The sequence below is a fragment of the Antechinus flavipes genome, chromosome 2 (assembly GCF_016432865.1).
Source record: "Antechinus flavipes isolate AdamAnt ecotype Samford, QLD, Australia chromosome 2, AdamAnt_v2, whole genome shotgun sequence".
Lineage (NCBI taxonomy): Eukaryota > Metazoa > Chordata > Mammalia > Dasyuromorphia > Dasyuridae > Antechinus > Antechinus flavipes.
In genome coordinates this window covers 19,454,441-19,477,969 of record NC_067399.1, presented here as the reverse complement: position 1 = coordinate 19,477,969, position 23,529 = coordinate 19,454,441, and the positions used below count along the sequence as shown (strand labels likewise).

The window sequence follows — 23,529 nt, the reverse complement described above, 5'->3', positions numbered from 1 at the left end:
AGGTGAACTGCAGCTGAGAAATCTTGTCAAAATCATCCCAAATGTAGAATTATTGGGAGCCTGGATTCATAAAATGAGGTTAGCTTTAGCAAGCTTAAAGTAAATGGTTCTCTCGCTCTCTCTCGCTCTCCAGGGCTGGTGCTTCCCCTCCCCCTCCTGTCCTCTTCCCTCCCCCAGCTCCTCACTCTCAGGCTATTCCTGAATTGGAGAGATGCCTATTGGATAAGCACTGCGTGGGTCTCTGCTTTCTCCTGGCCTTTTTTTTTTTTTTTTTTTTTTTTTTCAGAGGAGAAGATGAAAGGAACCTGAAAAAATTAAAATCAAGATAAGGTCCCTCCCTGGCAGGATTATGAGGATGTGGTCATTTAAGAGGGCCTTTCCCTCTTTTGGGCTCTTGACATCTGAAGTCATGGAAGATGCTATCACAGCTCCTTTTATGAAGGTGGCTCGGGTCCCCGATTGCCAAGAGCCAGGCACATTGAAGTTCTATGACAGGAAAATGGCACCAGAAGGAGAGAAAGGGAGCTGAGGTTTTGGCACCCCGAAGTTCTGGCCGCAGCCCAAGTTCCTGCAGGTACTTTGCTAAGCGGCCCCTTGAGTTTCTTTTACCGGCGAGATCACTTAGGAGGTGGGAGCATCCAAGGGGCTGCTGGGATTCAGATAAGATTTAGGAAGCTGCTTAAATTATTCCCAATCTGCTCCCGGAAGGGAACGAGGGATCAGTGTCAGCCCCAGGAGGAAGCTGGGGTGGGAATGGAGAACAGAAGAGCAAAGAAAGGGTCGTCACCCTCGGCTCCACTGGAACCTGGGGCTTGTTGGGAAAGGTCACCCAGCTGCAGGAAGGACCCGAAGGGGTTAATGTGGAAGGCAGAACAAAGTGACTCTGAGACTCAAGTGGGCTGTGTCTCTGGAGTTTGCCTCTTGCCTTCAAGGTGTGTAACAGCAAAGCTGGAAGTGATTAGTAGTCCTGGGTATGGCAGCTGGCAGAAGGCTTCCTGAGAGGGGCCCTGGGGCTAATTCCATTTCTTAGCTTCGCATTTCCATGCTGGGTGTGGAAAGGCTGAAAGAGATGAAGGCAGCTAGCAGAGCAGCCAGAATTTGGAGATCAGGAGGCAGGACACCTGGAGCTGGACCCTGATGGCTGTTTTCTTTAACAGAGCTCCCATCTCACCTTCCGCACCCAGCCTTTTTTTGTACGTTTCACTCGACCCGTTCCCACTGCACATGTGCACCTCTAGTTGGTCCATTGTTACTTGCTCCCTCCATTAGTCTGTGAGTTCCCAGAAAAGCAGGGGATATTGTGCTTTTCACATCCTCAGACATACAGCAGGTGCTTAAGCCATGCTTGTTGGCAGATTGAGTCATTTCTCTGAATTTCACCTCCCCCATCCAATATAATCCAACGAGCACTTGAGTGCCTACTATGTGCAGAGTGTTAAATGCTGTAGGTGAAAAGAAAAGAGGAAGCCATCACTTGCTTTGCTGTGAATAATTCACCTAAAATGAGTTTAGGCTAGAGGATTCTCAAGATTCCCTTTGATTCTAACTTCCTGTTTGGGTTCTAATTTGTGGGGTTAGGGATGGGGGGAGTGGGGAGGCAAGCCAGAAGGATAAAGTCTCTCTCTCTCTCTCTCTCTCTCTCTCTCTCTCTCTCTCTCTCTCTCTCTCTCTCTCTCTCTCTCTCTCTCTCTTTTTTTTTTTTCAGCTTCAAGTGGGATGAGCAAGCTCCTTTATTCATGGCATGATAAGTGTTAAAGAGCATAGGTTCTGAGGCAATCCAGTAGAGTTCTTTCCAACTGGGCACAGATCCATTCCATGATGGTCTAATTCTAAGAACTAAAGCTGCCTATGTCCTAAAGAATCTCATTGTCTTAACCCCAACATGAATGAGATCCCCTAAAAGCTCTCTCCTTTCCCCCTTCCTAGACAAGTGAGTCCCACGACAAGAAAAGAATCTATTCCATCTCCAGGCCATTCCCCAGGGACCGAGAGGGAGAGAAGAAAAGAGGGAAGGGGGTTCCAACATCCAGTTTCCCTGCTTTATGGGATTTGGGAGTGATTTCCTTTGAAGGATGCTGTGAAAGTAAAGACTGAGTTACAATCTCTTTCTCTACTTTTTGTGCATCTTTATTCTCTCTCTACTCCCCTGTCATTTCCCCTTCTATACTATCTCTATCCAAAATTGTCTCCATCTCTTGGAGTCCCTGTTCCTTTTTTCTTTTAACTTTTTATTGACAGAACCCATGCCAGGGTAATTTTTTATAGCATTATCCCTTGCACTCACTTCTGTTCTGATTTTTCCCCTCCCTCCCTCCACCCCCTCCCCCAGATGGCAAGCAGTCCTTTACATGTTAAATAGGTTACAGTATATCCTAGATACAATATATGTGTGCAGAACCAGACAGTTTTCTTGTCGCACAGGGAGAATTGGATTCAAAAGGTATAAATAACCCAGGAAGAAAAACAAAAATGCAAGCAGTTTATATTCATTTCCCAGTGTTCTACAGTGTTCTGTAGCTGCTTCTGTCCATCTATGATCAATTGAAACTGAATTAGCTCTCTTTATCAAAGAGATCCACTTCCATCAAAATACATCCTCATACAGTATCGTTGTTGAGGTATATAATGATCTCCCAGTTCGGCTCATTTCACTTAGCATCAGTTCATGTAAGTCTCACCAATCTTCTCTGTATTCATCCTGCTGGTCATTTCTTACAGAACAATAATATTCCATAACGTTCATATACCACAATTTACTCAACCATTCTCCAATTGATGGGCATCCATTCAATTTCCAGTTTCTAGCCACTACAAACAGGGCTACCACAAACATTTTGGCACATACAAGTCTCTTTCCCTTCTTTAGTATCTCTTTGGGGTATAAGCCCAGTAGAAACACTACTGGATCAAAGTGTATGCACAGTTTGATAACTTTTTGAGCATAGTTCCAGATTGCTCTCCAGAATGGTTGGATGTGTTCACAATTCCACCAACAATGTATCAGTGTCCCTGTTTTCCCACATCCCCTCCAACATTCCACATTGTCTTTTCCTGTCATTCTAGCCAATCTGACAGGTGAGTAGTGGTATCTCAGAGTTGTCTTAATTTGCATTTCTCTGATTAATAATGATTTGGAGCATATTTTCACATGTCTATAAATAGTTTCAATTTCTTCATCTGAGAATTGTCTGTTCATATCCTTTGACCACTTATCAATTGGACAATGGCCTGATTTCTTATAAATTAGAGCCAATTCTCTATATATTTTGGAAATGAGGCCTTTATCAGAACCTTTGACTGTAAAAAAGTTTTCCCAGTTTATTGTTTCCATTCTAATCTTGTCTGCATTTGTTTTGTTTGTACAAAAACTTTTCAATTTGATATAATCAAAATTTTCTATTTTGTGATCAATAGTGATCTCTAGTTCTTCTTTGGTCATAAATGCCTCCCTCTTCCACAGGTCTGAGAGGTAAACTGTCCTATGCTCTTCCAATTTATTTATAATCTCATTCTTTATGCCTAGGTCATGAACCTATTTTGACCTTATCTTGGTGTATGATGTTAAGTGTGGGTCAATGTCTAGTTTCTGCCATACTAATTTCCAATTTTCCCAGCAATTTTTGTCAAATAATGCGTTCTTACAGAAGGATAAAGTCTCAAAGATGGTGAGAAAGATGTAGCATCCTTTGAAGGAACTGGTTTACTGGTAACTGGCAAAAGGAACTGGGAGAGGAACTGGTAAACTGGTGTTTAAAAGCCCAGCAAGGCAGGGACAGGAGAGGGGACATGATCATCATCTTCAAATGTTTGAAGGGATGTCATGCAGAATGGAAATCAAGTTTGTTTGATTTTACCCCAGAGGACTGAATTAGGAACAATGGGGAGAAGAGGTAGAGTTAAGCTAATTTCAGGTTGAAACTCCATAATGTGGTGAGAGATTTAGAATGAGAATTATTGTTATTGTTGTTGTTCATTTGACCCTGTTTGGTGTTTTTTTTGCCAGAGATGCTGGAGTGCTTTACCTTTTCTTTCTCCAGTTCATTTTACAGATGAGGAAACAGAGGCAAGCAGAATGAAGTGACTTGCTCAGAGTCACACAACTAGTTCTCCATTGAGGTTACTTTTGAACTTAGGTCTACCTGACTCTAGTCCTGAATTGCATTCAAATCCTACCTCAACACCCATTAGCTTGGTAACCTTGGGCAAGTCACTTCGTCCTATTTTATTTACCTCAGTTTCTGTATCTGTGAAATGAGCTAGAGAAAGAAATAACAAATCCCTCCAGTGTCTCTGCTTTTCTGGACCTCAGTTTCCTAATATGTCAAATAAAGTAATTGGACTTGACAGCCTGTATGTCCCCATTCAACTCTAGAGCTCTCTAGAGCTCAAGCAAGCAAGAATTTTTTAAGAGCCTACTCTGTACCAGACATGGTGCTCAGTACTAGAAAACCAGAGAATAAGTCTCCCACCGAAGGGTCATTTACACTGGCTTGGATCCTTAGCCATAGATGGTGAATCTTTTGCTGAATAACTAGCTTTGCAGTCCGTGTATTGGGTCCCAAATGGGGAGGAGAAGAAAGTGTGTGGAAGGCTCAGTGCAAATCCATTCTCACTTTTGGAGAGAAATGCGATAGGGGAGGTCATGGAGTTGATAAAACTACACAGTTTCCTGATTCTTTTTGTCAATGGGCTCATTGTTTTGTATTTCTTCATAAGTATCACAGACCACAGCTAAATAATACATCAAGTTTCTTTTAAAAGTTGTATATTCCTTCAATGATATGTTCTGGCATATTATAATACATAACTTTAGAGGAACAATATTAATGGCTAGTAATTAAATATATATATGCAAATTTTAAAATTTGCACAGTGCTTTATAACATCCTGTCATTTGATTCTCCTTGCAACTCTGGGAAGCAGATGCTTATTAACACCACCCTCATTTTACTGATGAGGAATCTGAGGCTCATAATGTTTAAGAGATTTGCTTTGGGATCACAGGTCCTAAGTGAGACTGCATTTGAACTCAGGTCTTCTTGACTCCAAGTCTCATGCTCTGTCTACTGTGCCACCTAGCTTACCTTCAACAAAATTTGTTGATTGAATATCCAGGGAAAATTCACAGGATCATAGATTTAGCTTGTCATTGTCCTACCTCAAATGTGATGTTCAGAACTAAACTCAAGATGTGATTTTGCTAAGGCAGAAAACAAAATGGTCTACCTCATCCTTGATTCCCCAATTCCTCTCTTAATGTGCCCCTGCTTGGGTTACTATCTCCCACTGTTTGACTGCAACAAGACCTATATTATTTCTAGCTGAATTGCTTTCTTGCTACATCTCTCCCACTTCATATTTATGAAATTGACTTTTTGGACCTATGTCTAAGACTTTAATTTGTTCCTATTACACTTTATTTCATTTAATCCATCCCGATGTTGAGATCTTTTCTGGTCTAGACTCTGCCACCCATTAGCTTTTCCCATCATATTTGTGTCACTTGCTAATTTGATTGGCAGACTATCTAATGCCTTTATCCAAGTGGACAATAAGTATGTTAAGCAGCATGGGGCAAAGCACACATCCCTGAGGTGTCCCACTAGAGTTCCGTTTCCAAGTTAGCACTGGATTATTAATCATTGTTAAGGGTCTTCACTATCCATAAGGTTTGTCAATTCAACAAATTCCCAGAATCCATTCATTTAACCTGCATTTCTCCATTTTATGCTTAAGAAGAGTATGAAATTTTTTCAAATATTTGGCAAAAATCTACACTATCAATGAAACTCCCTGGGTTCACATTTCCTCATCTGTAAAATGATGTGGTTAAGTTAATCGACTCTTGAGGTCCCGTCCAGCGATGATTCAATGTGCCTTGATCCATGGATCTGTCATAGCAAGCTATTAATATGGAGGTTTCTGCAGAATTCTCCTGACTTACTAGGTGAGTAAAAACTCAGTTGGACAGCAACCCATTTGAAGAAGATCTGGGGAGTTTAGTGAATCGCATACTTAAATATGGTTCAAGTTCCTGATTTCTTTGTCAGCCCCCAAAGTCAGAGGGGTCTTGGACTGCATCACTTTCAGGAAGAACTAGGCGCTAGTCTTGTGGGTTCTGCTCTGGTCAGATTCTCCTCTCAAATCCTCGATTCATTTCTGGGCAGCCTAATTTAGGGAGGGCATTAATAAGGGAAGAACAAAACTAGGAGGGCAAAGAAACTGGAGCTTGTGCTCTAGGAAGTTTGAAAGAGCTGGGGATAGTTGGTCGGAACAAGATTTAGAGGAGACACAATGGATTTTAAACACAGAAGAGATTAGCTTTGTTTTGCTCTGGTCCTGGACAGCAGAATTAAGATTAAGGAGATTTGAATTCAGGTCTTCCTGACTCCCTATCTTACACTCTATCTACTGAGCCCTCTAGCTGCCTAATGATAAATTAATTATAATGATGATGGGTAGCATTTACATAGTACTATAAGATTTGCAAGATGATTTTGGACTTCTTCACCATGCCCTAGGGCCAGGTATTCTCCCTATTTTTTTATTTTCTCCCCAGAGTTTTAGCTTTGTGTATTGTCTTCCTCAGTTAGAGTATAAGCTCCTTGAGGGAAGGGATTGTCTTAAGTTTTTATTTGCATGGTATCCCCAGTGCCTAGCACATAGTAGATGCTTAATGCATGTTTATTGATTGACATTATATAAATCATTATATATATATATTCTCCTTTTACAGATGAAGAAATATAGGTAGATAGAGTTATAGTGACTAGTACATGGTCTCATAAGTCTGTTTTAGGTAGCAAGATAGCTCAATAGAGAGTGTTAGCCCTAGAGTCAGGACAAGTCACATTTAATCCTGTCTCAGATATTTGTTATGTGGAAGACAAGTCACTTTTCCTTTGCCTATATTTTCTCATCTGTAAAATGGGGTGGCACAATGGATAGACACATTTTCTTGAGTTCAAACCCAGCCTCAGACACTCACTAGCTTTGTGACACTGGCCAAGTCGCTTAACCCTGTTTGACTCAGTTCCTCATCTGTAAAATGAGTCGGAGAAGGAAATGGCCAAATCTCTCCAGTATCTTTGCCAAGAAAATCCCAAATGGGATCACGGAGAGCCAGACACAACAACTATAATGTCCTATCTCCAAGATGATCATTTCAGGTAGGGGTTAGACTAGATGACCACTAGGGAGATGTTGTGATAATAAAATCTGTCCTTTATTATCCTTGAATGTACTGTGAATTAATCCCTCTGTAGGATCACAGGTTGCTGATGGCAACCTTAGAGACTGTAGCACAAAACTTTAATTTTACAGAAAAGGAGTGAGTTCCTTTACTCATAGCTACATGCCCAGATTCATGGAGAAAGGGTCTGAAATGTTCTCCCTAAGAATCATTACTAAACTGGGGAATTGTGTCAATTTTGTGAAAAAGCAGTGGAAAGAGAATTTTTAACAGTCAGGATCAAATAGATGTAATATATTTTCTGCCTATAGGTGGCAACTCTTGTATTAGTTGTTAACAATACTAGAGAGCTGATGAACCAGAAAAGTGTGTAGTTAGGAACGCAATTTCCTCTGAAGAGGGAGTCACGGTTCATATTTAGAGGCAGAGGAACTTCAAAGTCATCCACCCTTATTGGACAGAAGGTGAAACTGAGGTTTAGAGGCATGAAGGACTTTTCCTAAGTTCATCCAGGCAGAGCTGAAGACAAAGGAATAAGAAGTCATTTGTTAATTCTTCCAGAGTCTTACTTCTCCTAGGAAAAAGCCCCTGGCACCCTAGGGTGCCTCTCTAGGAACTGAAGGAGGCCCAATAACACAATCTGATGTAGATTCTTTAAACTCTCCAAAGATGGCTCACTGCCCCTATAGGATGAAATAGTGGGAGATCATTCCTCATGAAAATTTGGAGAAAAACAATGAAAGACACCAAAGAGGGCAAAAAATAAAACTTAACACTTTATTTTTTTGTCTCAGAAGGAATCCACTTCATATTATGCTATGGTATCTTTTAATTATAAAAATAAGCAAAGAAAATAACTTGCATCTCTCATTACCACGATATGTTTAATAACCTTTATATGCACATGGAGCTTAAAATGTAATTCAACAATAAATAATGACATATGCCAGATATGCTCACTGTTTATTCCAGTACTCAGCCCCAACCCCCTAAATATCATTTAAATTATAAATACATTAATGCAAATATAATGGCACAAAATTTTCTAAAGTGCAACCAGATCACAAGAGAAGAATCATGCAGACAGGTCAAGATCTGCCCCCAAATCACTCTGGGCAGGGAATGCAAGACAAAAACTTTGGGGCAGTAGGGAGGGAGGAGACGGGGAGAAGGACTGGGAAGGGAGGGGACAAGCAAAAAAAAGAAAACTGACAAGTAAGAATCGCTTCTTTCCATAAATACATAAATTATATATGTACACATATGTATACATACATATATACACACACATATACATATATGTATATATACTTTAGAGGGGTGTGAAGGAACCATAGCAAAAAGAAAGAATTCCCATGACTGATGTAAGACATTCCCCGGTAATTTTGCTGAAATCCCAACGGCTCCGTTGGGATCCTAGATAGCAAGTGTGGATACGGGCACACGAGCCATCGGCTTTTCTTCTTGAGAGAAGTCATCGACCCTACCTGATAAAAGGGGACCCAGGCTACGGTTCGCCCAATGCCCAACAAGATGACACGGTGCCCATTTCTTTGGGAGTGGCCAGTTGAAGGTGACCCTTCGGGTCAATAGGCTCAGCTCACTGCTGAGCGCCCCGAGGATGGGCCTCATGGGGGGGGAAGCTTGGGGGGAGAAGAGGGGGCAGCAACATTCACACAGCTGCTTTGGGTACCTTGGCAGCAAGTGATTAGTTTAAAGGCTTTGTGGTAAGGTTGGTTGTATTGCTTCCTCTTTAGCTAGAGACCTACTCTGCCCTCGTCCCTTCTCTCTCTCTGGGAATCTACAGGATGGGGTGACCTCCTGCAATTATTTCAGGGAGAATGAAGCACCAAGAGTTTCTATCTAAGCAAGTATAGAAGGCCCAACTTTCAGGAGGCAGCACTACCTGGGAGGGACCGCCAAGTTCAAGGACGGTGACCTTGAGAAACTTCGGGATGTACATCCGGAAGTCCCTCTTGATTCCGAGGCTTCAGGAATAAACTGATGAAGCCGTCGGCTCTGGGATGGGGTGGAAGTGGTGGGGGGGATTTATTTTAATCTCTGCCTCCATCTTTCTCTCCCCGCAAAGCTGCAATGCCATCTCCCGCCGGCCATTTACCGACGGCCAGCGACACGATAAAGGCTAGACAACATAAAACACTAGAGATTACTATTAAGGCTGGACGGCCTGGGAATACCGAAAACCCCTCAGCTCCCTGCCCTTCGAAAGAGGGAACGGAGAGCTACTCGTCTCATGCTCTCGCCGTCTTTTCGCCACGGGGACGGCCCGCCGAAAAATTACTCTTCCCAAGACGCAGAAGACTTTGCTCTGGGAACTCCCTTTCCCAAATGCGATCTAGGGCTGCTTCCAAGCCAGATTCAAGTGAGCAGCGAGCAGCCTCAGATCTGGGGTAGTCGACCGGGAGGTCCACCCCCAGCTGGGCTTTCATCAGAAATGACTGCTGGTTTCTCTGACCTAATTTCACTGAGGTCCAGCTCCGGTTCGGATGCGGAGGGAAGCTATATCTACCCCCTGAATTATATTTAAAGATACAAAAAGGCCACAGGAGCATGTAAATGTACTTCTAGTCATGAGAGAAGTGACTCTCTTCCCAGAAAGAGAAAACAAAGCTTTGTCGTGAGGCTAAATCTCTAGGCAATAAAGTTATTATTATTTGCTGCTTGTTCTAAGCAGCCTTCTCTGGCGTTTATTTACAGTATGTAAGTCCTCAGCTCTTTACATTCCACAGTTAGACCTTAAGATATGCTAGTTTTTAAGACAATTGTTAAAGAGACTTTTAAAGCTCTGAGCGGTTACAGTACATGGAGATAGGAGTTTGATTCGCTATCAAAATGCACGACGTGACAGGCCGGAGAACGAGGCTCGAGCGCTTTGGTACGCGAGCCCCGGATACAAAAAGAAATGAGACACTGGAGGGAGCGAGACCGTAGGCTGCTAGTTCACCAGGGACCCACAAACCGAAAGCGGTTTCATATTCGTCCATGGCCAGCACAGATTCATAACACGAATTCCTTCGACGCCTCGCGGCGCGTCCGAGACGCGCGGCCGAGTCTCGAGTGGATTCCTAGCAGCTGATTCCACGGGGGTAACTATTTCTAAAGGGCTCCACGTCTTCAAAACCTTGATGGTTCGGGGACAGCATGGACGGATGGGGTTGGAGGGCCGTTGGGGGAAGGGCATGGCCGAGGGTGGAGGTTTCCACCGGGGAAGATGCAGTAGGGTCACACCTGTTCAGTTCTTGGGGACATTGCCATGACGGGACACTGGATACAGAAGCCTAGTTCCATGCAGTTGTCTATAAGGGATGAGGGGCTTGAGGGGAGGGAGGTGGAGGCGGGAGAAAAGGGAGGACAGATAGTAGGAACTACTTTGAAATAAAAATGTTTAAAAAATTAAACCAGGCACAGTACACTCAAGATGGGCACATTATCTCCCCTAAAACGAAACTACCTCGGCGGGGGTCCGGACGCCCCCGCCGCCGTTATGCGCTCTCGGCCGATGTGCGCTTGATGTGGGAGGAGGCGGAATCCTCACCTTGGAGGTTCCTGAAGAAGATTTTGAGTTTCTGAGGTTCCGCGACGCGCCTCCTGTTGAAGTCGGCCCGAGCCTGGGAATGGGCACAGTGGTCCGTCTGCAACAGGTGGAAGAGGCTGGCCATGTTGGGGCCGATCTTCTCCATCAGGCTGTCTTTGATGGTGGCCACCGTCTCGTCGTCACACTCCAGCAGGCTACGGACGAGCCTGTTGTAGTATCTGGGGGAGAGAGGAAGGCGGGGTTCATAACGGGGACCACCAGGGAAGAGGTGAGGGATGGATACGAGCTTGTAGGGCTGAGAGTCAGAGATGTATGAGCACGGGGCGATGCTTGAGGTCACAGAGGTTGAATGTGCCATAGACTTGTAGCTGGAAAGCACCTGAGGAAGAAGCTAAACCCAGAGCTCCCTGGCTCTAAAAGGAACCCTCTCTCAACTGAGTTACATCACTTCTGCCAGGGGTCACTATGTGATTCTGGATCCTTTTGTTCCACTTGGAAGGGGACTCTTTCCAGATGGAAATGATCCCATGCTGGGATCCTATATAATCAATGGGGGGGGGTGGTGTCGCTATGTGAGTCTGGATCCTTTTGTTCCACTTGGAAGGGGACTCTTTCCAGATGGAAATGATCCCATGCTGGGCTCCTATATAATCAATGGGGGGGTCACTATGTGAGTCTGGATCCTTTTGTTCCATTGGAAGGGGACTCTTTCCAGATGGAATTGATCCCATGCTGGGCTCCTACATAATCAATGGGGGGGTCACTATGTGAGTCTGGATCCTTTTGTTCCATTGGAAGGGGACTCTTTCCAGATGGAATTAATCCCATGCTGGGATCCTATATAATCAATGGGGAAGGTCACTACATGAGTCTGGATCCTTTTGTTCCCCTTCCAATGGACTCTCTCCAGATGGAATTGATCCCATGCCGGGCTCCTATATTATCAATGGGGTGGTTCAACCTTCTAAGAGGTATAGAGTCATGGCATTTCCAAACTGGAGAGACTGCAGGGTTTGGGGAACTGGAAGAACCTGAGAGCTCACCTAGCCCACTCCCTCTCTCTTTTTACATAGGGAGAAACCGAGGGCTAATTGAGGCAGTGACTTGGCCAAGATCACCCAGCAAGAACTTGAGCCCGAAGCTCTAGACTTGCTGAGGGCAATGTGCTTTCTGCGTCAGGTACTGGGACTAGGGAGGGAGTGGGGAGGGATATTCCAGGCTAAAGCCTGAACAAGAAGAAAAGGTTGCTTATTTTTAACTCTCTGCAGAGGGCAAGGGGTTAGCCATTTTTTCCAGTATGACTTAACCCCTCGAGAGAGGGCCCTTCAAGGCTGTGTGGTAAATGGAGCAGAACATATATAATGAGCTCAGGGGAATGACCTTTCTGCTCTTGGACACAGTTGAGATGATTGTGGGTGGGGTGTTGCAGCTAGGTTAGCCAAAGTGCCCTGGGTGTCCTTTCTTCTCCAACCTCAAGGGGAAATCACATTTAACTCTTTTTTTTTTTTAAATAAATTGGGGCATATCCTCCCTGTAGGATTAGAAATTATAGGAGCTAAGAATAGGTACAATGTAAAGAACACTCAGTTTAGTAATGGAAGATCTAAGATTGCATCCCAGCTCTTACTATCTATAGGAACTTGGGCAAGTCACTTAACTCGTCTCAGATTCAGTTTCCCCATCTGCAAAATGGGCATTAAAAAAGCAGCATCTCTCTCCAAAGGGTGTTTCGAGGATCATGAGATGACTTGTGTGAAGAGCATTGAAACCTTAAAGTTTCCTCGATATCTGCTATTATAATTATTCCTTTGGAGTCTCAGTTTTCTTCTCTATAAAACGAAGAGAAGGAGCTTAGATGAATTCTAGAGATCTCTAGCTCTGACTTCCTAGGTTCTAAGATGTTTCCTAACTTTCTACGCTTTATTCCCTGGGACTCATTTTCCTCAACTGAAAAGTAAAGGGCTTAAATCACATGATCTTCAAGGCTGCTTCCAATAAAGTCCTAAGACACACACATTTATAGCCTTAGTTTCCTTTTTTGTACACTGAGGGATCACCATTCTGGTCCCAAATCTTGTGACCTGGAGGGGAGGGTGGGGAGAGACTACCACAGTGACTGCAGGTCCACCCCCCTGTTCCAACCTCCTCTGAAATGTTGGCTGTTGCTAAGCTCCCAAGGCCTCTGCCATTTGTTCCCATCATCAAGGGAAACCGAGTTAGAAAAGATGGTGATTGTAGCTGCAGAGGCAAGTGTCCCTCTAAGTGGCTCACCCTTCTGTTCTGACAATGGAATGATCCATGCTGAAGGGATCCCCAAGTTTGAGCAGAAGGCAAACTTAAGTCTCCTTAACTCCAAGCCCAGCCCCTTCCACTAGGTCCATTAGAGTGGATTGTTTCTCACTGGGGCATCTATCTAACGATGGTCCTCGCCAGCACATCCTCTTTGTTCAATCCCACCCACCGTTATGGGCCAAGAGGATCCGAGTTCCAAATCTAGCGATAACATTTACTGCCAGGGTAACCTCAGATAAGTCAACCTCCCTGGGCCCATTTTCTTCACTTGTATGGTGAGGTAGGTGCAGTAGATAATCTCAGGATGCCTTCTGTTTCTAGATGGAGAACCCTGGGATGCCTCTACTTAGCACAGGACAGGACTCGTATCTGTCCCAGACGAGGCAGCCGAGATAATTCCCACAAGTGGAGATAAGTGAAAGTAACCAGCACTGACCCCAAAGCAGGAATCAAGGTAAGTCAGGAAGCATTTGTTGAGCACCTACTAAGTGCCAAGAACTGCGCTAAGCCCTAAGAATAGGACAAAGGCAAAAGCTGCCCCTGACCTCCCAGAACTCGATCTGATGGGGAAACCGATAGACAAACGACTGTATGTGGAGAAGTTATATCAGGATATTGGAGGGCACAGTGGAGAGGGCTGGGGGCTGCCTGGGGAGCTAGCCAGAGGGAGCCGGGAGCAGACCAGTCACTCCTTTCTTTATCAGAGCCTTTGTTTTGCCCCTTGGGATCTCCTGGTCAAGGAGAAAAAAAGATGGCTTCTAGCCATCAGCTGGCCACTGAGAAGAAGAGGCTTTTGGGTACCTTAAGGAACTGTCCATTTAGCTTAAATGAAGGACTTCAAATTTCAGACTATCGGTGTTGGAAGAAGCCCTGGTTCAGCTCCTGCATTTTGCTGATAACTGAAGCTCAGAGAGGGAGATTACTTGCCTAGAGTCACATAGAAGTCAGTGGCAGGATCTTTTTCGTTCAATCTAAACATCTATAACTAGTAATTAATAATAATGTCAATGGACCAGGCCCTGCGCTAAGCACTTTACAATCATTAGCTCATTTGAGATTCACGGTAATCCCGGGAAGTAGTGGGCGTTATTATTATCATCTCCTTTTTACAGATGAGGAAACTGAGGCAGGAAGTGTCTTGCCCAGGGTCACAAGGCTGGTCTCTAAGGCAGGCTGGGAGTCCCCCACTCTCTGTGTACACCGGTGCCTTGGGAGCGAAGCCCGTCTCTACTTCTCCCTCCCTCCTTTGAGAAATCTTCCCCGACGGGGTCGGCTTCCCCGGGCTTGGTAAAGAGCCGGTCCCAACTTTCTCACGAGAACCCGATGTGAGCCCGGGCTGGGCTCCTCTCGGCCCCGGAGCCCATGCGGCTTAGGAACTCAGTGTGTGAAAATTTATAAATAGCCCTTTGTTTCCCTCAATCAATATTATTCTCCTGTTTCCTGTTCCCTGTCCATGCAGCAGAGAGGTGGGAAGCGTCATCGCTGACACGCACTGGCTCGGTCTGGGGCGCGGAGCTCGCTGAGCCACAGCCTCCCCCGGTGCCCACGGGGGCCGGGCCCACGGGGGTGGGCACCCGCGGCTCCCCCCACCCTGCTTCCCCTCTCCGGCCCTTCTTCCAGGGCAGGGCTGGCTGGCGGGGCCTCTGCCTCTCCTCCCCCACCTTAGTTCAGATAAGTCACAGGAAAGTGGAATGGACCGTTAACTACTTCCCCTTACGCCTCCTTGCCAATTGGCACGGGTTCCGTGTGTGTCTATGCCGAGATCGGGCTGGGAAAGCAGGATGTTTCGGGGGAGCGGAGATCTCAGCTAGCGAAGGGCAGCCCGGCAAGGAACCGGAAAACTCTGCCCTTCTCAACAGTCATAAAATTAGCCCGCTCCGACAAAAGCACTGGGAAAAGGTCGCTTTGGAAACCGGGGTCTACAGATGCCGGGTCTGACTCTGCGGGAGCCGGATTCAAACCCTGCTCTGGCACGTTAGTGAGGGGCCTAAGCTTCCTTGGGCTCAGTTTCCTCGTTTGTAAAATGGCTAAATGGAGATGAGCACTGGGTTCCTTGTGGCTCTAGTTACAATCGGACAGTCAACAGAAGGAGACAAGGGAAGAGGGCAGTTGTCCAGAGAGTGAAAGGGTGTGTGTGTGTGAGTATGTGTGTGTGAGAGTGTGAGTGTGTGAGTGTGAGTGTGAGTGTGAGTGTGTATGTGTGTGTATATATGTGTGAGTGTGTGTGTAAGGAAGGGAGGAATCATAAACAGAGTTCTAAAACAAGATTCAGGGTGGACTTCTCAGCTTTTCAGGACAAGACGTCCTGCACAATGAAGCAGGGAGCGTTTCCGCTGTGCTGCCTGGCCCTGTTATTAGAATGGAAGCTCCTGGAGGGCAGGAGTGGCTTCCTTTTTTGCTTCCCTACGTGGTCAATGTTTGTTAATCTGACATCCACGTCTTCCTCTGTTAAAGGATGATATTAGGTCGGCCCGGGGGAAAGAGCGTTGAACACAAATAACAACAGCGACAATGGCTCATATATAGTGCTTACTCTGAGCCAGGCACTGCGCCGAGCACTTTAGAAATATCTCATTTGCCTCACGATAATTCTAGGAGGTAGGGACTATTACTATCCACCCCTCACTTTTTTTTTTTTTTTTTTTGGCTGAGGCAATTGGGGTTAAGTGACTTACCCAGGGTCACACAGCTAGGAAGTATCAAGTGTCTGAGGCTGGATTTGAACTCAAGTCTACTGAGCCCTACTATCCCCATTTTACAGGTGAGGAAACTGAGGCAGTAAAATGTGAAATGACTTGTCCAGAGTCACACAGTCAGTGCCTGAAGCTGGATTTGAACATGCTACCCACCGCCCCACCTAACCAGTCCCTTTACGCATCTAGATCTCAGTTTTCCTCTCTCAAAAATGAGGTTGAACTAGATGGGTTTTCAGATCACTCCCCGTTAGAAATCTACGGTCCTACAAAGTGATCCTTAAAGTGAGATGGTTTGCTAAGTCTTGAATGCCTTCTCCTGAATCCACAATGAGAGCTTCAGGGGGCACCTGACTATTTTCCCTGCCGGACTGGGGACTGCTGGGTACAGAGGGCAGTGGCCAATGGTGTCTCTCCCCTCCCTCCCCTTCTTGTCGCCTTTGGCTCCAAGACTAATGTTGCACCTGTTGGAATAGTGAGTGGGCAGCTGGATCACTTCAGCGATGGCTCGGGAATTCCTCTTGGCCACCCCGCAGATGTCCAGTTTGTGGTAACACTCCTCTTGAACCTCGGAGATCATCCTCTGGAACGTGGAACATCTCCGAATGGCCAGGAAGACCTTGGAGGTCACGCCGTTGGCGATACACTTCAGGCTTTCTTTGACGAAGGCCTTTCCCTGAAAGGTTCACGAGAAAGGAAGGGACTTAGCATAGTTTGGGACTATTTCACCCCTTGAGCATTTATTAAGTACCCACTGTTTGCAAGATACTGTGTAAAGTATAGAGGACTTTTTAAAAAATATAAAATATAAAATAAAAGTTCACCTCTCAAGCATTTATTAAGTACCCACTGTTTGCAAGATAGTGTGTGAAGTATTGAGGACTTTTAAAAAATATAAAATATAAAATAAAATTTCACCCCCTAAGCATTTATTAAATACCCACTGTTTGTAAGACACTGTGTGAAGTATAGGGGATATTTAAAATATATATAAAATATAGGGGGAAAAAGAAAAAAGAAACGGTCTTTGTTGAAAAGATATTGCCAATAATTAGAAAGTCCATTCAAAGAAATTTTAGAAGATGCTAATCATTGAAGGGGGGGGGGGACTAAGAAAGATCCTCATATAAGAAGCTGAGCCTTGAAGGAAGATGGGGATCCCAAAAGGTAAAGGGGAAGCATGAGAAAAGTCACAGAGACAGGGAGATCTTCCTGGAGTCACATTGGGGAAGGTTTAGGCAATCTGGACACCTTGAACCTCCTTGAGAATAGGGAACGGGGAAGGGAGAGAAGGGGAGAAACTGGAATAGAGAAAGCATGATGTGACCAGGGTGGGCAGCCTAGAGAAGCCTTGGCCTTGTACCCAGTGTTCAAACTCTGGACACTGATGAGAAAATTGAGTCTCAGATACACAGAATAAAGAAAGGGCTTGTTCATGGGCACAGAAGGAGTTAGTGGCAGAGTGAGAATCTGAACCTGGCTCTTCCACTCCCTTTTAATAAGCATCACTCCCAGGGGCTCCCTGTGTCTTGGCCACTTGGGAAATAAAAATAGCGGCTCCTTCTATATCTATATACTTAATAAAATCTTCATGGAGGAGGTGGGCCCATAATTAGTAATAACAGTAATCACTTACAGGAAGGCAGCCAGGTGGTGCAGTGAATAGAACAGGCCAGGAGGCAGGAAAATCTAAGTTTAAATTTAGCCTCAGACATTTTTTAGCTGTGTGACTCTGGGAAAGTCACTTAACCCTGTTTGTCTCAGTTTCCTCATCTGTAAAATGAGCTAAAGAAGGAAATGGCAAATCATCCTAATATTCTTTGCCAAGACGACCTCAAAAGAGGACACAAAAAGCCGGAAGTGATCGAACAACAACAACAAAACCATTTACAAGGTGCTTTAAGATTTGTGAAGCACTTTACAGTTATTCTCAATTGAATCTCACAACCACTGGGAGGGAGGTGTTATGATCATCCCCATTTCACAAATTAGGAAACCAAGGCACAGAACATCCAGGCTCACATTGGCCAATAAAAGTCTGGGACAGGATTTGCACTGGATCCTTTCTCCAGGTCCACCTAGCTGTTTCAGGATGAAATGGACAAAATGCTGAACTTGGGAAGACCCGGGTTAGAATCCTGCCTCTGGCACTCGCTAGTTGACTATGGTCAAGTCACTTGGCTTCCATTGGCTTTGGGGTTCCCTATCTATGAAATGGGGGTGGTAACCATAGCACTTGCCTCCCATCAAATGAGATCATGCTAGTAAAGTGCTAAGAAAGCCTGGGGATACTTGGGGTAGTAGGATAGGGAATTATACAGTTAGGAAAGGGATCCTAAGCTCTGATAGTGGTGCTTTAATCTTATTTTACCCAGAGCCAGCCTTGCTTGCTTCTTCCTGGCCATCTCACTCTCACACTGGCCATTATCCTTACCTCTGCCCACAGCCTCCCTTCCCCCACCCCACAATGTTCCCCATCCCCATTCCCAGCTCTCCTCTAAGTCCCGTCTTCCCCTAGCAGAATCCAGCCCTTGGGGGAAGGGGCTGACTCCTTGGCTGGTGTTTGCATCCAGAGCACTTAGCACAAAGACTCAGACATAACAAGTGCTTCCTGCCTGCTCACCTTCTGGCCAGAGAGGGGCTTCCAAGGCTTCCTTGCCCTACCTGCCTCAGTATCCCCTGGTAATTGGCCCCCTCCAGGGCCATCAGACATGGCCTGGTGGGGGGTAAGCAAGGCATCAAGCCAAGAAGGGGCTGTCAGTGAACCACCTGAACCCACAAGAGGGCTTGTGGGAGTTTTTATGCAAGGCTGCTGGCATCTGCCTCCCTCTGTCTCCCGGAGTTGTCATGAGAAAGAAAGGAGGTGATAGGAGAGAGCAGAGGGAAAAAGCTCCCAGATTTAGAGGGATCTTGAAAACCACAAGGAAAACTGCCCCATTCCTACTCTTTATCCCCAGGAGAAAAGTTATTTTGAAAGGAATCGTTCAGGGGATCATAACAAGAAAGTTAATTTTCTGCTCCATCTCTATCCCCCTAAGATCATAGGATGGTTAGAGCTGAAAGACACCTGAGAGCTCATGGTCTAATACCTGCTTCCCTCCCCCGATACCATTTTACAGAAGAGGAAACTGAGACTTAAGAGCGACAGGACCAGGCTTTAAACTTAAATACTCCAATTTCAAATGCAAGTCTTTCTACTGCTCCCCAGTCACCCCCATTAAAGCCTCTGCAGTGAGTGAAAACTGAAACCTTTGTTCCCAAAGCTGGTTTGCTACCCAGAAGCACTTGGGTGTAGGGAAGGGAATGGGGAAGATGGCTCCTGTGTCTTACTCCATCATTTGCTTTCATTGAGGAGAACCAGCTGGTCCTGGAGGGAGGGGACCCCTTCCTTCCCGGATCCATTTACCTGAGTATCAAATTTTGCAGCACTGTACAGGAAGGATTTGCAGATATCGTACAATCCATCTGTGTCACAGGTAGTGTTCTCCAGGCATGCAAAAGCCCCGCAGCCCACCTGCAGAGCGCTGTTGAGGCAGCGGACCACTTCGGCTGAAAAGGAGAGAGAGTGTGGATCAATCAGTGGCCCAGGGTGGAGATGGGAGCCAGACTTCAGCCCAGCGGTGGGACAAATGATGCCCCGCGGTAGTCTGCCACTTGAGGGAGAAAGAATAATCATTTTAGAGTACCTGTTCTGTGCCAGGCACTGTACTAAGCACTTTCACAAAAATTAGTGCGTTAACTCACTTACTACAACCCTGGGAGCTAGTGCTATAATTATTCCTATTTTACAGATGAAGAAACTGAGGCAGGCAGAAATCAAGGGTCCCACAACTAAGGATGAATTTGAATGCAGGCCTTCCTGACTCTAGATATAGGATTTTATCTGATTGTTGCCTCCAGGCATGAAACCAAACAGATGAGTCAGCTCTGTCATACTGGGACAGCTGCTGCAAGGGCCCAAGGGGGGGTGGGGTGGAGAGAAAGAATACTAAAGAATAGGAGTCAAGGGTCCATCCTTCGGGGGATTTTTCACTTTATCTGAATATTATAGAAAACAGGATCACAAGAGTCCAGATGTTGACCAGCAGGGGACCTTAGAAGTCACCTCCCCTTCAGTAGGCTTGGGAGTCGGGAGGACAAGGTTTCAAATTCTCAGAAATTACCAGCTGTGACCTTGTCCAAGGTCATTCAAGTCATGTGATTCTGAGGCAGGATCTGAATCCAGGTCCTCTAATTCCAGGTGAAAGCCTTTCCAACTGGGACATAATAATTCTATAGAAGAAAGGGGCAGGGAGAGAATGCATCCTCTCTTACCGGCCCCACCCCCCACCCCTAAAGGAGCCTGGGATTAAGAATCAGAAAACTCTCTAGCTGTACCACTTGGGACAAGTAATTTCCAGCACCCCTTGGAACCTCAGTTTCTTCATCTATAAATGGTATGGTAACACTTTCCATACTACTTCATTCACAGAGCTGCTGGAAAGCAATTGCCCAACTGTTAGAGAAAGCGAGTAGTTATTATATAATCATGGCTCATGCCTCGAGATCCTAGATTCAAAGAAGAAAGGGATTTCGGAGGCCATTAAACAAACCCCTAAATCATAAAAAGGTGAGGTGACTTGTCCAGGGTCACACAGGAAGTGAACAGGAGGGGGAGACTTGGAATCACCTTTTCACTGCCCCTTGGAACCACCTTTTCATTGCCCCACTTCGCCTTACAAAGCTTACAAAGGCATCATCTCAAGGGCTTAGCAGGTGTTCTAAATGACCGGTATAAGTTCAGAAGGCAGAAGGAGAAGACCAGTCAGTTTGGCTTTAGAGAGCTCATTCAAGAATATCTTTTTTTAAAGTCCAAATCTATTTCTCATTGATGGGAAACTTCCAGTTTGGAAACTCCGTTCACCCATGCCAATCAGCAACTCCTCTGGGACTTAAGAGTTCTAGAGAATGATTTTGGAGTGCTGAGCAGATGGAGGGCTAGCTCTGGCTCACAGGGATAGTAAGGGAGAAGGCAGGACTGGGGTCTTCGGGATTCAATGACCAGATTTTGGAGTTTGAAGATGTGGATTCAAATCCTAGTTCTTTCACTTCCTACTCCCATGACAGTGGGCCAATCACTTCACAGTCTCTGGACTCAGCTTTCCCATCTGGAGATGTCTTCTGAGTCTAAACCTCCCTTTTCATGTTCCCTCCAGCCACCGCATCCCCTAGTCTCCCTACTCGTCCCAGAAGAGTAGAAGCCCATTGCCCATGTCCACCTGGGAATCCATCATTACAGGGCTGCCCCAGTCGCATTCACCTTCGGATTGGGCAAAAAAAAAAAAAAAAAAAGGAATAGAGCCAGCTAGTATTTTTCCCTAGTCCCCCTATTATAGACTCCTGCTCAGAGCAACACACACACATTCATTCATTCATCTGCTCTCTCTCTCTGAAGACATTAAGAGCCTTATTTAGGAGAAACACAGGTGTGGAGTAATGGAGTCCGTTGTGCAAGACTGGGAGAAAACCGCCAGCTGAAAACTTGTGTGAGGATTTTTGCATTCTGGATAAGATCTCCCATAAAAGTAATTTCTCCCCTCCAGAAGGGAGGGAGGGGGGGTGTTCTGGCAAGCAGCTCAGCAAGAAGCTCTCGGCAGCCTCCATTCCACAGGGTTCTCCCCGGAGATCAAAAGCTTCCCGGGTTCAGTTGGGCTTCCCCGCCCCTCCCCCCTCCCCAGCCTCTGGGATGCTACAAGTCATTTCCCTAATTATAGATTTCCACGGGTTCAAATTATAACTTTGCTTGCAGCAGTTTTAATATGCATTAGGGCTGCTATTGTCTTAGCAGGCTGGAGTTGGGAGGGAATCGTTGAATTTCTATAGCAACCAAAGTACAAAAGGAAATGGGACCATAGCCCAGAGACCAACTACTCTCCACTGGGCTGGGGGAGGGTGGAGGTGGAAAAGGGGGGGGGGGATCACTGAGTGTCCTCTGGGAAGGAGGAAGCAGGACAAATTCTGGGGAGAAGCTATCCATCTGACACCTGCCACCATAACCTTGGGGCCACGAAAAGCAGCAAGGGCTTGATTCGAATCCTAGCCTGCCACTCATTAGCTGTGGGACCTGCGTTCAAATCCTGCCGCTAACTAGCGATATTATCTTGGGCAAGTCTGTACACCCTTCTTTAAGGAGGGGACAGACTCAGTGGTCTGAGTTCTTTTCCTGATCTACATTTCTAAGTCTGGGGTTCCTTTCCTTCTCTAGGTCCCCGTTCTCTGCTCTGCGATAGAAGATGGTTCTAAGAGATGGTCTCCCAGAATCTATGTACGGTAGTTTGAAATTAGAGTCTGGGATCACGCATCCACGCTGATCTGTCAGGGTGGGGTGGAAGGTTCTCTGGAGCAGCCTACTCTGTGACCTTCCCCTATGGAGTCTCACTTTCTTATTTGAGAGATTTAAGCTCGGTACTCGTCCCTAACGATCCTGCTCTGATCTCTGGGAAAGGAGTTGGGGGGGGGGGCGCGCGGAGATGGATGATTCCTCAGAGACCAGAGAGCAGAATGAGGGTGCTTGGGTACCAGAGGGCCAACATGGGTGTGGAAATAATCAAACGGGCCAGATGTGTGCACGCTGACTCCTAGTGACCCTTAACCCTTTAGAGACAAAGGCAATGGGCTAGCAACTGCTTCAGAAGCCAGGACTAGAGAGCTCTCTCACTCAGAGAAACAGCTGCAGTTTGGGGGGAAAAAAAAGAAAAAAATTAAAGGGTTTCTTAGTCATGTGATGCACGAAGGTGCCGATGCAAGGGAGAGGCAATGGGCTTGTCTTTGAATTCATCCCCTGGGACCCGGCACTCCCGAGGGTTCGAGGATTTTTTTTCCTCCCATTTTAGCATGTGCTCTCCGCAAGACTGAGGATGCCGTGATTTTTTTTTTTTTTTTTTTAAGGGGGCTTGGGTTGCATCAGCCAGTTCGGGTCTCACCTTCCCGAGCCAGTCCCTGCGAAGCGCTGAGAGCGTGCCTGGAAACGCTCCCCACGCCCCCTCCCCAGCCCTCCTCCCAACAGGGTACGTGCCAGATCCCAGGCGAGCAGCCCCGAGGCTTATGCAACGAAATACCCCCTCGGCCCCGGGCTCGCCTCCCCGGCGATGGCCCCGAAAGGCGGCAGACAAAGGCGGGCCGCTTCCTGGGGCTATTGGGTTACCCCCGGCGCTCCGCGGCCAGCGGGCATGAATGAAGCACGTTCGGGAGCCCCGCCGGCCGGCCGGCACCGGCAGCCTCGGACGCGTTAGCGGGAGTGCCGGGGGATGCGGGACGGAGCCGGGGTGGGGGTGGGGGGAGGGAGGGACTCTGGCCAAACGGGGGCCGCTTACCTGAGCTCTGCGCCGCCCCCCGGGGCTTCCTGGGGTTCACCGAGTCATTTTGCTCCGATTCGGTGCCTGCGGACGCGCCGATCACCAGCACCAGCAGCACGGCGGAGTTTTGGAGCATTCTCTGAGAAGTTTCCGCTAAGTTGCTGGGTTTTTTCCCCCTGTCCCCACTTCCCTCCTCCTCCTCCTCCTCCTCTCTCCTCCTCCTCCTCCTCCTCCTCTCCTCCTCCTCCTCCTGCTCCCCCCTCCTTTCCTCCCTGTCTCTCCCGGCTTGAGAGAAGATGTGGATCTGGATGCGTTTGGAGGCTGAGGCGGGGAGCTGGCGAGGCCGGCGGCTGCGAGCTTGCGGGCGTTGCAGCCGCTGCTGCACCGAGGCTGGAGGCGCTGGCACCTTTGGCTTGGACAAACTGGGGGCTCCCGAGCGGCGCCCGGGGAATTTATAGCCGC

At 46.5% G+C, this 23,529-nt stretch overlaps 1 protein-coding gene and 1 long non-coding RNA gene across 3 annotated transcripts; one reads left to right on the top strand and one right to left on the bottom strand.

Moving 5' to 3' along the window:
• The first annotated feature begins 247 nt into the window (after nucleotides 1–247).
• Nucleotides 248–16,191, top strand: LOC127547345 (uncharacterized). Of its 2 annotated transcripts, XR_007950161.1 has the most exons (4): nucleotides 248–574; nucleotides 11,822–11,927; nucleotides 13,362–13,494; nucleotides 14,153–16,191. It is a non-coding gene; the product is annotated as an uncharacterized LOC127547345 (long non-coding RNA). The 2 variants fall into 2 exon arrangements; XR_007950160.1 differs by having other exon boundaries at nucleotides 11,822–13,494.
• On the bottom strand, nucleotides 7,956–23,245 carry STC1 (stanniocalcin 1). The gene is made up of 4 exons (XM_051974168.1): nucleotides 23,086–23,245; nucleotides 19,140–19,282; nucleotides 16,198–16,409; nucleotides 7,956–10,966 (listed from the first exon to the last, which is right to left on the bottom strand). Exons 1-4 carry the CDS (start codon nucleotides 23,201–23,203, stop codon nucleotides 10,696–10,698), a joined length of 744 nt encoding a protein of 247 aa, XP_051830128.1. The 5' UTR covers nucleotides 23,204–23,245; the 3' UTR covers nucleotides 7,956–10,695.
• Nucleotides 23,246–23,529: the final 284 nt, after the last annotated feature.